Genomic DNA, 13,283 nt, shown 5'->3' with positions numbered 1-13,283 from the left:
CTGAGACATGTTTGATCTGGGATTCAAATTTAGGTCTCCTATTTCCAACTCTAGCCCCGAATATTCATTTCTTCTTGATCTATGCTGTATGATCTGAGAAAAGGGATTTGGTTACTTTGCATTATTTTCATAGTTAACCAAATCTGGGTGAAATTTAATCTGGACAATTCATATGTTTTAAGGCTTGGAATAACAGAATGGGGGCAGATATGTCAGACTCTGGATGCATTGGTTGTCCTTGGAATCAGGAGCATAAATTTAATCCTAGCCTAGGATGTTTAATTAGCTGTGCAACCAAGGGCAAATTGTTTAATCTCTCCTTGCCTCAGGTAATTCTTTTTTTTTTTTCCAACCTCAGGTAATTCTTTAAGGCAATCAATTACAGGTGTGTTGAGGAACTGTGTTGGTGGAAGGAGTTCATGGAATCATAGGTTCTTAAAATTTAAGTCTGGAAGAGACCTTAGAGGTTATCCAATCTGTCACCCCTTATATTACAGATGAGGAACCTGAGAGCCAGAGAAGTTAGAAAACTTGTCCAAGGATATCTAGATATAGAAAGTGGCAAAGCTGGAATCTGAACTCACATCTTGGGTAACTCTAAGTTCAACTCACTTTCCACTGCCCTGTCCCTTCCCTACATTAGGGAAATCACAGGCTTAGGCCAAGAAATAATGTTTGATTTTAGGGAAAAGATTCCATTGGAATGTTAATTAAGGACGTGACTAATTTATTTTGGACCTAAACAACAGTTTTACTATCAAGTGGCTAGATGAAGTGTTCAATTTTAAAGAAGATTGTTGGGGGATGGATGTGTTGGTGGAGGTGGGAGAAAATTAGAAAACAAGCAAGAAGGCAACCTGCAGTCTTGATAATCCAGGCAAAACCTATATCTAGGTCACTGAGGCTCAAAACTTTCTAAGAACCTTCTGACAAGTTAAGTTATTTGAACTAGCCTACTATATGCCAAATATTATGTTATGGACAATGATACAAAGATAAACATGTGAGTCTTGTACCCTTGAGGAACTCTCAAAATGCCCAACCTGGGAGATCAAGAAATCTGACCAGATTATGTCCTGGGCTGTATAAAGGGCTAAATCCTAAAGGGTCAATAGAATAACTTTCTAATTGTCTCCTGAACTCAAATGTTCCCTAAGTCTGATCTAACTTCCACTCAAATGCCAAAATGATTTTTCTAAATCTTGGATCTGATTATGTCATCCATCCCCCCTTTTACCCCTCACTACAGTCACTAAACTTTTGTGACTTCATATTAATACTAGTATGAAATATGAAGCCCTCTGGCAATTAGAGTTCTTTATTACCTGTCCCTATATTTTTTATCTTAAATTTTTTTCTCCTCTACTCATAGTATGATGCAATAGCTAAAGCATCAACCCTGTGGTCAGGAGGAACCAAGTTCAAATCCTAGCCTCAGATGCTGGACACTTATTAGCTGTGTGACCTTGGGTAAGTCATTTAATACTGATTGCTTTTCATCCAGGGCCATCTCTAGTCATCTTGATCCGTATCTGGCCACAGAAAGTTAGGCTGGTGACTTAGCACAGCTCCCCCTCACTCAAATCCAGTTCATATACTTGTCATGGCATCACCCAGCTTGATGTCATGGCCTTCTTTGAGAACAAAGGGCAAACATTATCATCATGAGGCAATCACTCTGACCTATTTGCTGTTCCTCAAATAGGATATTCTATCTATCATTGTCATGACCTTGAAGTTCCCAGTGCTGGAATATGTTTCTTCCCTAAAGTTTCATCTTAGTTTCTCTGATTTGAGACAGCTCAAATTTTCTTTTCTGCAGGAGGTCATTCCTAGTCCCCCCCCCCCCCCCCCAGCTACAAGTGCATTCCCTTCTGAGATTTCTTTCTCTCTACTCTTTCATAATACATTATTTTCATATCATCTTCCCAACTAGAATATGAGTTCCTTGAAGGCAGAGACTGTTTTTTACTCTCCCCTGACCCCACCCCCACCCCATAGTGTTCAGCACTGTGTCTGAACATGGCTAGCAAAAGCTTCATATTTAAATATTTATTGGTTTCTTCATTACTTTCTTACCTTTAGGACACTATGGGACTGGAGTCCCAGCTTTGACTTCACTTGAAGCAAGAATGATGGTAACTGTGAAGATGTGAGATGTAGCCCTCAAACCTCTCCCCACTACTTCTCATACCAAGTGGGTTTTCTTTGGTAAGGAAGATTTCATAATCTTTTGTGTTACTATGTCAATAAAACACAAATGTGCATAAGGGGAAAAGAATTGAAGTGTACCCCTAAAGTTTCTTATAAGACTTCTCTGAAAATAAAAGGAACCATCAAGAAATTGCTACTCTTGGTATCATACAAATCTAATGCTGAGGATTTAAAAATTATCTAGTAGAGAAAAGTAGACAATGGGGAACGATAACAAAACAAGTCCAAGAACTTTCGGCTAAGAGTCTAAAAAATTCCAATAAAATCTAAAAGAGAATATATACTTCTGCTGATGTTTTAGGTCAGTTAATAAATATGAAAGAAACAAGGCTATTTCTCCAAATATTATCAATAATTTTATAAAGTACAATTCCAGGAAGGTTGTTAGTAGTTAACAGGAATGTGATATTCTATGCTTTTTTTTTCCACAAACACTCTGATTCTTTTTATTTTTACTATACTTCCTAAAGAACTTCCCCTAATCTTTATGTTACATAGAAACTACTTGACAGTTGGTATATTCCAAAATATAACCCTCAAAAATCTACCCTAACAGTTAAAAAACCCCTTTTATATTCAAAAAGAAAGTTGCCTCTACTATTCACTAAGAAAAAATACAGAAAACTACAAACTAGTCAAACTACAAACTATAAAGTACAAAACATTCAGAAGTTTAAATTAGGTCATTATAGACAAAAGAACAAAACTACAACATTCAGGGGAAAATATAGCTTTATTTGTTTCATCCACAAAATCCCTACCTTTATATTGTTTTACCTAACACACTAGCTCAAATAAATACTACCACTTATAAATAAATAAATACTACTAAATAAATAACTACTCAGAAAGTTAAAAAATGTTATTCCTCTCTAAAATGTAAAATATTGGATTAACAAATTCTCAAAAGCCCAGAATTCAGAATCCAAAATGCACTTTAAATTTGGGTGCAATTGATCAAATCTTAATGAGTCAGTTTGAAGAAAATTGCCTTTTTTCTCTTTTTTGCTTTTAGAGCTTATGTAACAAAGAAAACCAAAACAATAAAGAGTATCATAGCAGAATCACCCGGGGAGCAAAAGTTCTGTTACTTTTGAACTTAGTATTTTATGATCATATATACAACCCACTTGGTTCAACCTGCCAAGCATCTAATTAGGGGAACTGACAAATAGTCAGGCCGAAATATGCTCTACATATTCATACACAGCAATAAATGATGAGAGGAAGTTTAAGATGCAGTAAAAATAAATTTCGAGAGTTTAGCCCCGGTTTCATATAACAGTACTTCCATAAAGCTCTTAGAAACATGAAGGCAGCAGTACCCTTCAGATAGTACACAGGGGACACATCCTTTAAATAAATGTGTTCCTTTGCCTGAACAGAAGTTCAAACCTGCTCAATTATCATTAATTTTGTTCCTTTTATTATTATTATTTTTTTCCCCAAGCGTGAATGAAGAAGCCGTGGCCTCTGAGGCTTTGCAGGCAGCTCTTGGCCCGTCTAGGTTACTGGTGATTATTCATCCAGCCGCGATCCAACAACAGTCGTGAGCTTGGACTTTTTTTTTTTCAGCCTTCCCCTCTACTTTGGAGAAACTGAGGAGGAACATGTGGCGGGTCCTTTAGATCCGGGCTCCAGTCCGCAGGTGAGCCAGTCAAGGGAAAGAACAAGGTTGAGAACAGTTTAGAAAGAAATAAGTCACTGTGACAAGTTCAGATGTCTGGAACAGGCCACCCTCAGCAGGCTCCATAGACTTGGGCAGCCCTAACAAATAATTACCATAGGAAAGGACAAGGCAAACAGCTCCGAATCCTCGGAGGCCAAGGGGAGCTTCAGATGCAGAGGGCATCTCCTTCCTCACTCGGGGGGCACTTCCCCCAGAAGTCTTCTCCTCTCGGAGACTTGGTCGGGAATCCCTAGAGGGGCTAGTTCCTGGTGCCCTGGAACTTCTGGCTGCCTCTTTTATTCCAGTGACAATGGGGAAAGTGAGAGGAGAATGGGCACCTCGGTAGAGGAAGAGGGTGAAGGGAAGATTGAGGGCTGATGGGATCACCCAGGAGCAGCAGCAGCACAGGGAGTGATTTGCTCCTTCACTGTGACCCGGGACAGCAGATTTTTTTTTATACTCCCCACTCCCCTCCCCCCGCGCCCTTTCAGGCCATCGCACTCCCCCTCCCCCTTCTTTCCTTTTAAAAGACTCCTTCCCGGGAAAGCTGTCAGCAGTCCGGAGAAGCTGTTTGTACTCTGCCCCGGCCCCGCGCGGTGGGGATGAGCCCTCGGGGGGAGCGCAGCCACCCGTGGGACGCCTCTGCGCCCCCGGCGGGGCTCAGGTCCCTCAGGCTACTCGGCGCGGTTCCTCAAGGTGCGGGAAGACCTCCACCGGCAAGTTGCCACCTCTCGGTGTGATTCTTCCTGTGAGGAGAGGGGAGGGAAGGAGGGAGGAGTGGTGGTGACAGGGTGTTAGACGCGCCCCCCAGGCCCAGAGAACTATGAGCCGGGCGAGGAGTCTGGGCGGCAGCAGCAGCGGCACAGCCGGCAGCAGCCCCGGGAGCCCGGGTCAGCGCAGCGGCAGCAGCGGCGGCGGCGGCGGCACCGGCCGCCAGGCTAGCGGTCGCCCCTTGCCCCTTCCAGCGCATCCCGTTATCCGGTGGATCCCGTACTAGGCGGCCTCCCGCAGCCGAGCGCTCCAGTCCCAGAGCCCTCCCTGAGCCGGGCCGGACAGCTCCATTCTGCCCGATGCACCATGCTGACCTCGGGACTGCGGGCACCAGAGAGCCGCCGCGGCCGCCGGCCCGGCTCCTGCTGAGCTCAGCCCGGGACGTGTCCGCGGCTGGGGCAAGCCCGGGGGGCCGGGCGTCGGCGCGCCCCCAGCTTCCCAACTTACGGCCTAAGGAAGGCGGGCGCAGGTCCTGCCCCTGCCCCTCTCCAGCCCACCCTCTCCTTTCCCTCAGATCCGTAGGAAAGGCGATGGGGGCGCTGCTGGGGCTCTGCCTGCTCCTGGGCTGGCTGCGCTGGGCCCCCGCCGGGGCGCAGCAGGACGGGGAGTACTGCCACGGCTGGGTGGACGCGCACGGGAACTACCACGAGGGTTTCCAGTGCCCGGAGGACTTCGACACGCTGGACGCCACCATCTGCTGCGGCTCCTGCGCCCTGCGCTACTGCTGCGCCGCCGCCGACGCCAGGCTGGAGCAAGGGGCTTGCACCAACGACCGCGGGGAGCTGGAGCACCCGGGCATCACGGCGCGTAAGTGTCCGGGCCCCGGGCAGCCGCGGCCCCCCGCCCCCCATCTTGTCCTCCGGGCCGGCGCCTTGCTGTTGGATGTCTGTGCGCGCTAGCGTCGGTGCGCCCGCGCGGGCATGGCCCGCTCCTTCCCCCTGGTCAGAATACTGCCCCCTCCCAAGATTGGGCGCTGGCAACCGGGGGCCCGAGGGAGAGGAAGGAGGAGTCCTTTCCTGGTCCCCCTCGGGCTCCCCTCGCATCCCCGGGCCGGTCCTTGGCGGGACGAAAACTGGGCTAGCCTGAACGGGCACATGTGGGTGCCCAATTAGGCCCCTACGCATGCCACTTTGCCCTGGAGGGCAGAGGAGGCGCGCCACCCAGTATATGGGTGCAGGGCCGAGTTGGCCTAAGGAAGGCGGACCGAGGCCAGCTTTAGCTGATTTCCCTGAGCCAGGCACGTCCACAAAGCTTAATAGTGGCCTAGACGTAGGGGTCGAGGGCTGGTAGACTTTGGCCAAGTGGACGTGAGATATCGCAGGCTTGACGGAATGTGCGTGAATTCTCCGAGTTCTCCACGCACACTAGTGAGGCGGGGGGGAGGTTACGGAAAGGGGAAAGAGTTCGGGTCTCCCCAGAGCTGGAAGACGTTAGTGAGTGTGGTGATGGAGTGTGAAACTTTACTCCCGACGCCAGTTAATCAACAGCCCGGCACCCAAGTCCAAGCCCGATCACTTTTTCTTTCAAACCTTTCCCGCGCCCCTCCCCCATCCCTTTCCTCTCTTTGCATCAAATTACCCTTTCCCTCCCCCACAACCAAACTGAAAACAGTGCAAATCACCGCCACCGGCGTGGCGACTTTAAAAGCCCCAGTAGGCAGCCCTCCTCCCCTTTATTCTCGCATCAGAAAACACGGGTCGAGTTTCCGCTAACTTCAGACTTGAATAAATCACAGCCCCGACCGAGGAACCTTATCCTCGAGGAAGAAAGTTTTGTTGGGATTTTTTTTCACCTGAGTCTTACCCTGGAGGAAACACTCTTAGGCAGCGGTTTAAAGGTCACCGAAACTAGAGAAGACAGTGAGGCCCGGGAGCCCTGTGGTGGTGGAGATTTGGACGAAACAGGTGAAGCAATCCAGATGGCATCTCCCAGGGCTGAGGGCGAGAAAATGAAGCGAACAGGTCCTCACTCACCACTTGAGAAGGACCGCTCTTGGAAAGGGAAGGGAAGAAGAGCTTCTCCTTGTGTTTGGGGTCACTCAGATATTAGGAGGGGGATTTGGGGAGTAATTTTTGTGAAGATTGCCTCACACCTCAAGAACAGGTCCGTTAATTAACGAAGCGATTTGCTTATATGGAGATCAATCTGCAAACTTTAAAAGACTACATGCATGTTGTTGTTACAGAACTAGAGAGGGCGCAGATCTCTCCCAACCCTCCTTCCTCCTTTGAGAATCTGGGTTTCTTGGGTTCAAGGTGCTTAAATCATTTATGCTTCCAATCTCAGATCACAGCATTCTCGCCCCAGTAGCCCAGGTTTCTCTGTCTGTCTCTGTTTCTCTGTCTCTCTGTCTCTTTGTCTGTCTCTCTCCCCCCTCTGATTCTGTCCCTTCCCTTTCCTTCTACTCCTCCCTCTCCTATGTCTCTTCTCTTCACATTTCCCTTCCCTTCTTTTCTCTGTCTCTCTGTCTCATCTAGTCTTTCTTCCCTCCATTCTTCCCTTATGTTTTTCTGCAATAAACAGAGGCAAGGACAGGAATCTACCCACCTGTCAATCAAACAGCCCCATAGTTTTCTCCTCACATCCCTTCTGACTGTCTTGCTGTTTATAAACTTTTCTTAAATGTAGCTTTTATAGGTGAAAGCTTGGCCAATTTGAGGGATTTACTTTGCCGAGTAGACTGACAGTACATGAGGCGAATATATCTCACACACAGTTGCACGGGGTGGGTACAAATAAAGATTTAGTCTTGTTTATGAAAAAGGTTATCGTGCAGAAAATTAGGGCTGAAGACAGCAAGAATTGCAGGAGGAGCATAGTCAGTCTTTGGTCCAGCCTGAGCTCTTAGGGGATTTGGTAAGGATGAAGTTTACGGGCCTAGATGCCTTGAAATCAACATTTAAGAATTCCCTAGGCTACCAGAGACTTGTTGATAACAAGCTGTAGAAAAGACACGACTAAGTCATGAAGAGGATTAGAAACATGAGAGTGCAGTGGATTTTAATATGGGTTTCTGGAGTTTCTTAAAATAACTTCTGGATTCACATCAAACAGGTCCCAGACTTTCAGCTGTGAGTTGGTACTTCTGGGATGGGAGAGAAATTTCTAAGATAAGAAACTGGTCTCAATAACATTTTGAATTTTTAACATAATCAAATCAAGCCATAATAAATTCTGCTTTCCCTACCCCCATTGTTTTAATGAGGGCAAGGGATTTTTCAGCCACAATGATTTCCAAATGAGGGTAATGTAAAGCTGTGTTTAACAAATTAAAATCTCAGCTTGGTTTTTCTCAAATGAGTGACCCTGTCTCTATGGTCACCAATGTTGATCAGAGGTTGTAATAAAAAAGCTTTGAGAGATGGAGTTGCAAGAATTTTAGTTCTCCCATATCTTGAACTCAAGTTAATAAGCAGTCAGTACATGATATTTTAAAGCAGTACTGGAAGGCTTAGGAAGTCTTTAACAAGGGTGTCTTCCTTTTTTTCTTTTAGAACCTGTCTATGTGCCATTCCTGATCGTTGGTTCCATCTTCATTGCCTTCATTATCCTGGGTTCCTTAGTGGCTATTTACTGTTGCACCTGCTTAAGACCTAAGCAAACATCCCAGCAGCCCATTCGTTTTTCACTGAGAAGTTACCAGAACGAGACCCTCCCCATGATCCTGACCTCTACTAACCTCAGGACACCCTCAAGGCAGTCTAGCACTGCAACCAGTTCAAGTTCTAATGGAGGCTCCATTCGAAGATTTTCTTTTGCCAGAGCAGAGTCTGGTTGTCTGGTGCCCTCTCCTCCCCCACCTTACACATCAGGTTGTTTACAGACAGGTCATTCAATCCACCTGACCCAACCATCTGGATTTCTGGTGTCACCACAATATTTTGCTTATCCTCTCCAGCAGGAGCCAGCGCTTCCTGGGAAAAACTGCTCAGACTTCAGCCCAAGTTGATATGAATAATGCAGCAGAGTGAAGGACAAGTGGAGTGTGTCTGACAGTTAGATGATGTTCTGGGGTATCAGAACAAGGTCATCATTGAAAAATATTTCTCTTCTAGAATTAATATGTTCTCTCATTTGGATTATACAAAATGGATGTTCTAGGTAAAATTACCTTTTTTCTGCCCTTTTTAAAAAAGGTGACTATTACTTTTTAATTTGATATCTTGACTCATAATTGCAGCAAATAGAAGTTTATACCAGTATTCTGTTGAAAGCAATTCACCAGTCAACTCAAAACATTATTTGTACAGAAGACATTAGAAGTTACTCTTTTAAGCCTTGAATGGTTAATTCAATTAATAACGAACAAAGGAAGTACCTGATTATAGTTATCAGAAATTCATTAAAAAACCCTAATCACTTTTTTAATAAACTAGGGGAACCCAGAGGACCATGGACAGTATTTAAATATGTTGAAATAATTATTGTATTAATAATAACAATTCAAAATACATACTTTTCAGAAAACAAGACTATATAAAAATTTAATAAGTAACTTTCATTGTTAGGTAAATCCTAACTAAAATTTCCCCCAGGGAATATTTATTGTGAACTTTTGTTCAGTGACACTTAGAATATAAATAAAAGTTGGACACCTGAATCTTAAAAGTTTTATTTGTAAAATTAATTATGTAAAAATGTGAAGATATTTGTAATTTAATGTATTTACACGTTGACCGTACTAATTATTTAGTAATCACACTGAATTTTTATGTTAATAAAAGTTGCAGTTAAAATTCTCATTATTGTTAATCTGTGCCAGATAGTTAAGAACAAGCTGTCTTTGAGCTAAGATCAGAATATTTTTGTACACATACTGTTGTGAGATGCAGTAAACTTTTTGATTTGTTTTTGTGAAAACTTTTTAGTTTTTAATCAAAGCACTTCATTTTATAGGAGACCTATGTAATCCACTTGATAACTCATTATAAGAAACTGTTACTAAATTAAAAAAATTTAGTGATATCTAAAATTGAATTTAATTTGCCTTAGAATGGAATTTCTTACATCTGATCATAAAAGGTATACAGATAATAAGCATATATTCAGCACTTGCTATATGTCAGGCAGGCACTATGCACCTAAAAAAAGATGAAGTTAGCAAAATGTATGTATTATCATATCTTCCTTTCTCTAATGCCAGTCATTATTCAGACATAGACCCTTATGATCATCTAAGAGCAACTTGGTTTATATGTGTCCTCAATATATTTTAAAATGTATAGTTGAAACTTGGACTAGTGATAATAGCTTGTATTATTGATACAGGCTGTCATTATTTTCATATATGGAATCTTTTGCCTACAGCAACTACTTCACTACCAGTGAAATATATATGTTGAAGTTTTTCCAGTACATACTGGGGAGGATACAAGTGGATATAAAAAATGTATTTTCTCAGGAAACCAGTTTACCTGTTGACTGATCTAAATCCTGGTATCTCCCCAGACTAAAAGTATACACATTTGCTGTGGCTTAAAGCCTTGATCTGTGAAACAGAAAATAGTTAACAGATTCACAGCAATCAAAATACAACTTTAGCATTGTCAAAGGTACATTCTAACAAGTTGATCTTATTGTCTATTAATAATTGAAACCTTTTTTAAAAAAAGACTTATTGGTTTAAATTGTATGCCTTCTCTTTTTATTTCTGTAATACATTCATGGGAATTCTGTTTAAAACAAATCTATTGATGACAAGAATTTAATAGGATTTCTGAAGTTAATTTATTATAAATCTTTAAAATCTCATCCTTGAAAGTTTTTCTAAGTGTCATTTCCACTTTAGAATGGTCATTAACTTCCAACATTGTCACACTCTTCAGTACTATTAATGGAAACATAAAGATGGCTTCAAGAATAAGAAGTTTCCTGTAAATAACACTGCAAAGCATTCCAGAACAATAAGTTGCATAATATACATCCATAAAAATATGTAATAATTGTTAGAATTTATTATTAGACCTACTGAGAAAAGGGACCTTCCGGTATATGTAAACCAGTCTCTTCATTTTATAGATGAATAAACAAAGACCCTGAAAGGGGAAACCATCTATCCAGTTCTTAAGGAGTAGATACTCTAATGTCCCCTTTCTCCACGCCATTTATAATGAAAATTCCAGAATTTCATCAAGATTTTGCATTAACAAAGTTAACATTTCTTAGTCCAGTATATTGTATAAGCCTATAATAAAGTACCCCTCTATGCCATGGGTTTGTTTTTATGTTTTTAGATGTTAGAGTGATGCAAAATATAGAAATATGGTGACATAAAATAGAAAGTTTGTAAAATAAGCAATGTCTTCTCTGTCTCTGCCCATCATGTTATGGTGATGTACAGGAATGTTATTCTTTCAGAAAAAAGAACAATAGGATTCAATAACATTTAAAGCATTTCTAGCAATTGTCCCAAAACATAAGAAGCAGATAGGGACATTCCTCTGGTATTTTTCAGTAGTCTGTGTCATCTGCAGTCTGCTGATTATAAACAGTAGAATAAGAGTCAAGGTAGTTCCATCTCCTTAAATTGCACTTGACTATTGTTTTAGGTGAACTCTGCATTAAATGATTTTGGTAGATAATAAATCTTACACTCGAAAAAAACTGGCACATAATTATTTTCTCAGGGAGGAAAACTTTTTTTTACTGACCTGCTTTTCAGGCAACCTATTAGAAGGAAAAGTTATGATAAATTCAAATGATGCTAATAAGAAGCAGTAGATTTCCTTGATTGAATTATCTGAAATTGCCTTGACTCTTTAGACATAGTTAATCCTTGGTTATTGACAGAATAGGGCAACCGGGGGCCAAGCAGATAGCGTCAGATAGAGTTAGAAAAACTCATCTTCCTGAGTTCAAATCTGGCACCACACACTTAGTAACTGTGTGTGACTGGGCAAATAAGTTAACACTGTCTCAGTTTCTTCATCTGTAAAATGAGCTGGAAAAGGAAATGACAAACCATTCCAGTATCTTTGTGAAGAAAACCCCAAATAAGGTCATTAAGAGTAGGGTACAACTGAAAAAGACAACAGCAACAAATTGACAAAATATTTTAAATAACTGTCTAGCTTTCCTTTAAACCCTCAAAGTCTACTGCTCCATCAATGTGAACCTGGGGATGGGAAATTTACTTTGTTATTGGCTTAAGAAAAAATAATTGAGTAGATTTGCTAGGTAATTAGGTAGGATAGCAGATGGAGAATGTGAACTCAGGAAGATCTGAGGTTTAAATTCAGTCTAATACCCTGGGGCAAGACACAACTTCTATCTGCCTCAGCTTCCTCATCTATAAAATGAGATACAAAGAGATATTTGTGAAGTACTTTGCAAACCTAAAAAATGCTATAGAAATGGTTATTAAAATGCCCATGTAATACATTCAAGAGTCATACTAAATGATTTAATTGATTCTTATATTCTATTTTACTGTAATACCATTATTGTTGTTGAAGAAGTTTTTACATTTTCCAAATGAATTAGTCTTGGGAATTTCCCCCACTTTTTTCTCTTCTGTTAGGGGAATTTCTTTTTAACTGATGGTGTACCTAAAAATGTAAAGTTTGTAGGAAATTATTCCCATTTTAATTAAGGAATGTCCATGGTTGAAGGTGAGATTAAACTCAATTAAGATATATCCAAAAGTGGTTAATCTACCTTTGAACAGGTTCAAATGCTAATTTTGTTATTACCTGGGTAAATCAGATAACCTCTTTGACCTCAATTTCCTAATCAGTAAATAAGAGTGGTAAAAGATTACCTTCAAGATCCCTTCTAGCTTTAAAAATATATAATCCTATGACCTGAGATAGAATAAGTACAACTAAAACATCCTTGAATGTGGCTGTCTACACACACACACACACACACACACACACACACACACACACACACACACACACACACGGATATGCATAGTGTAAACCACAGTGATTTGGGCTTCACTGTTCAGGAATTTGTGATGGTTGACCCGAGATGAACTGAAATTCACTTTCAGACTATCTGAATAAAGGATTTGCTTCGAGTACTGATAGCAGAAAAAAGAATCTATGGGGATATGCCTAACCTAAAGAAAATAAACTGTTATTATGTTGTTTACCTGCACATTATATAACTGCTGCTAATTGCAATTAATTATCTAGTCTGACAAGAATTCTGTTGAAGCTCTAGTTATTGCATATTATTGAAAGTAATAAAATGAAATTTCATAAATATTCTCTATTCAGTATTTTCCACTCCTCTTGATTAGTAACTCTTCTAAATAGTTCAAGTTGATGATGTAATATTCTTTCAATTAAAATGAGGTGGTTTGTGTTATTAAAATAGAGAAATATGAGGTGAGAAATGCTAAAAGCACACAGAGAAGTAAACCACAATTGTGAGGAAAGAATTTCAAAATTTTACTATAATATATATCTTAAAAGTAGTCAGGACAAGAACAATGTAAGTTAATTTCAAGTGTTCAATAAAATTTGCTAATATTTCAGGTATAATTTTCAATATAATCTCCATGTGTGTTTAAAATTACATATCTATGTGATTCATGTGATACACATAATAGATTGGAAAGGGATCAAATTTTATATAGTCAAAAAAATACCTATCCCCTTACTTTGATACAGTCTAAAGT

General features: G+C 41.1%; 1 protein-coding gene and 1 long non-coding RNA gene across 2 annotated transcripts in view; both read left to right on the top strand.

The window, feature by feature from the left end:
* LOC141517968 (uncharacterized) overlaps nucleotides 1-4,418 on the top strand; it is a 96,377-nt gene extending 91,959 nt beyond the window's left edge. Inside the window, exons 4-6 of the long non-coding RNA XR_012477036.1 lie at nucleotides 1,373-1,470; nucleotides 2,086-2,211; nucleotides 3,790-4,418. This is a non-coding gene — a long non-coding RNA (uncharacterized LOC141517968). The remainder of the gene's footprint in view (nucleotides 1-1,372; nucleotides 1,471-2,085; nucleotides 2,212-3,789) is intronic.
* A 441-nt stretch (nucleotides 4,419-4,859) lies between these two features.
* SHISA3 (shisa family member 3) lies at nucleotides 4,860-12,718 on the top strand. The gene is made up of 2 exons (XM_074229529.1): nucleotides 4,860-5,461; nucleotides 8,149-12,718. The coding sequence occupies exons 1-2, from the start codon at nucleotides 4,954-4,956 to the stop codon at nucleotides 8,601-8,603; spliced, it is 963 nt and encodes a 320-aa protein (XP_074085630.1). The 5' UTR covers nucleotides 4,860-4,953; the 3' UTR covers nucleotides 8,604-12,718.
* The last annotated feature ends 565 nt before the right edge of the window (nucleotides 12,719-13,283 follow it).

This window comes from Macrotis lagotis, chromosome 3, assembly GCF_037893015.1.
Source record: "Macrotis lagotis isolate mMagLag1 chromosome 3, bilby.v1.9.chrom.fasta, whole genome shotgun sequence".
Taxonomy (NCBI): Eukaryota; Metazoa; Chordata; class Mammalia; order Peramelemorphia; family Peramelidae; genus Macrotis; species Macrotis lagotis.
This window is presented reverse-complemented; position numbering and strand designations above follow the sequence as displayed.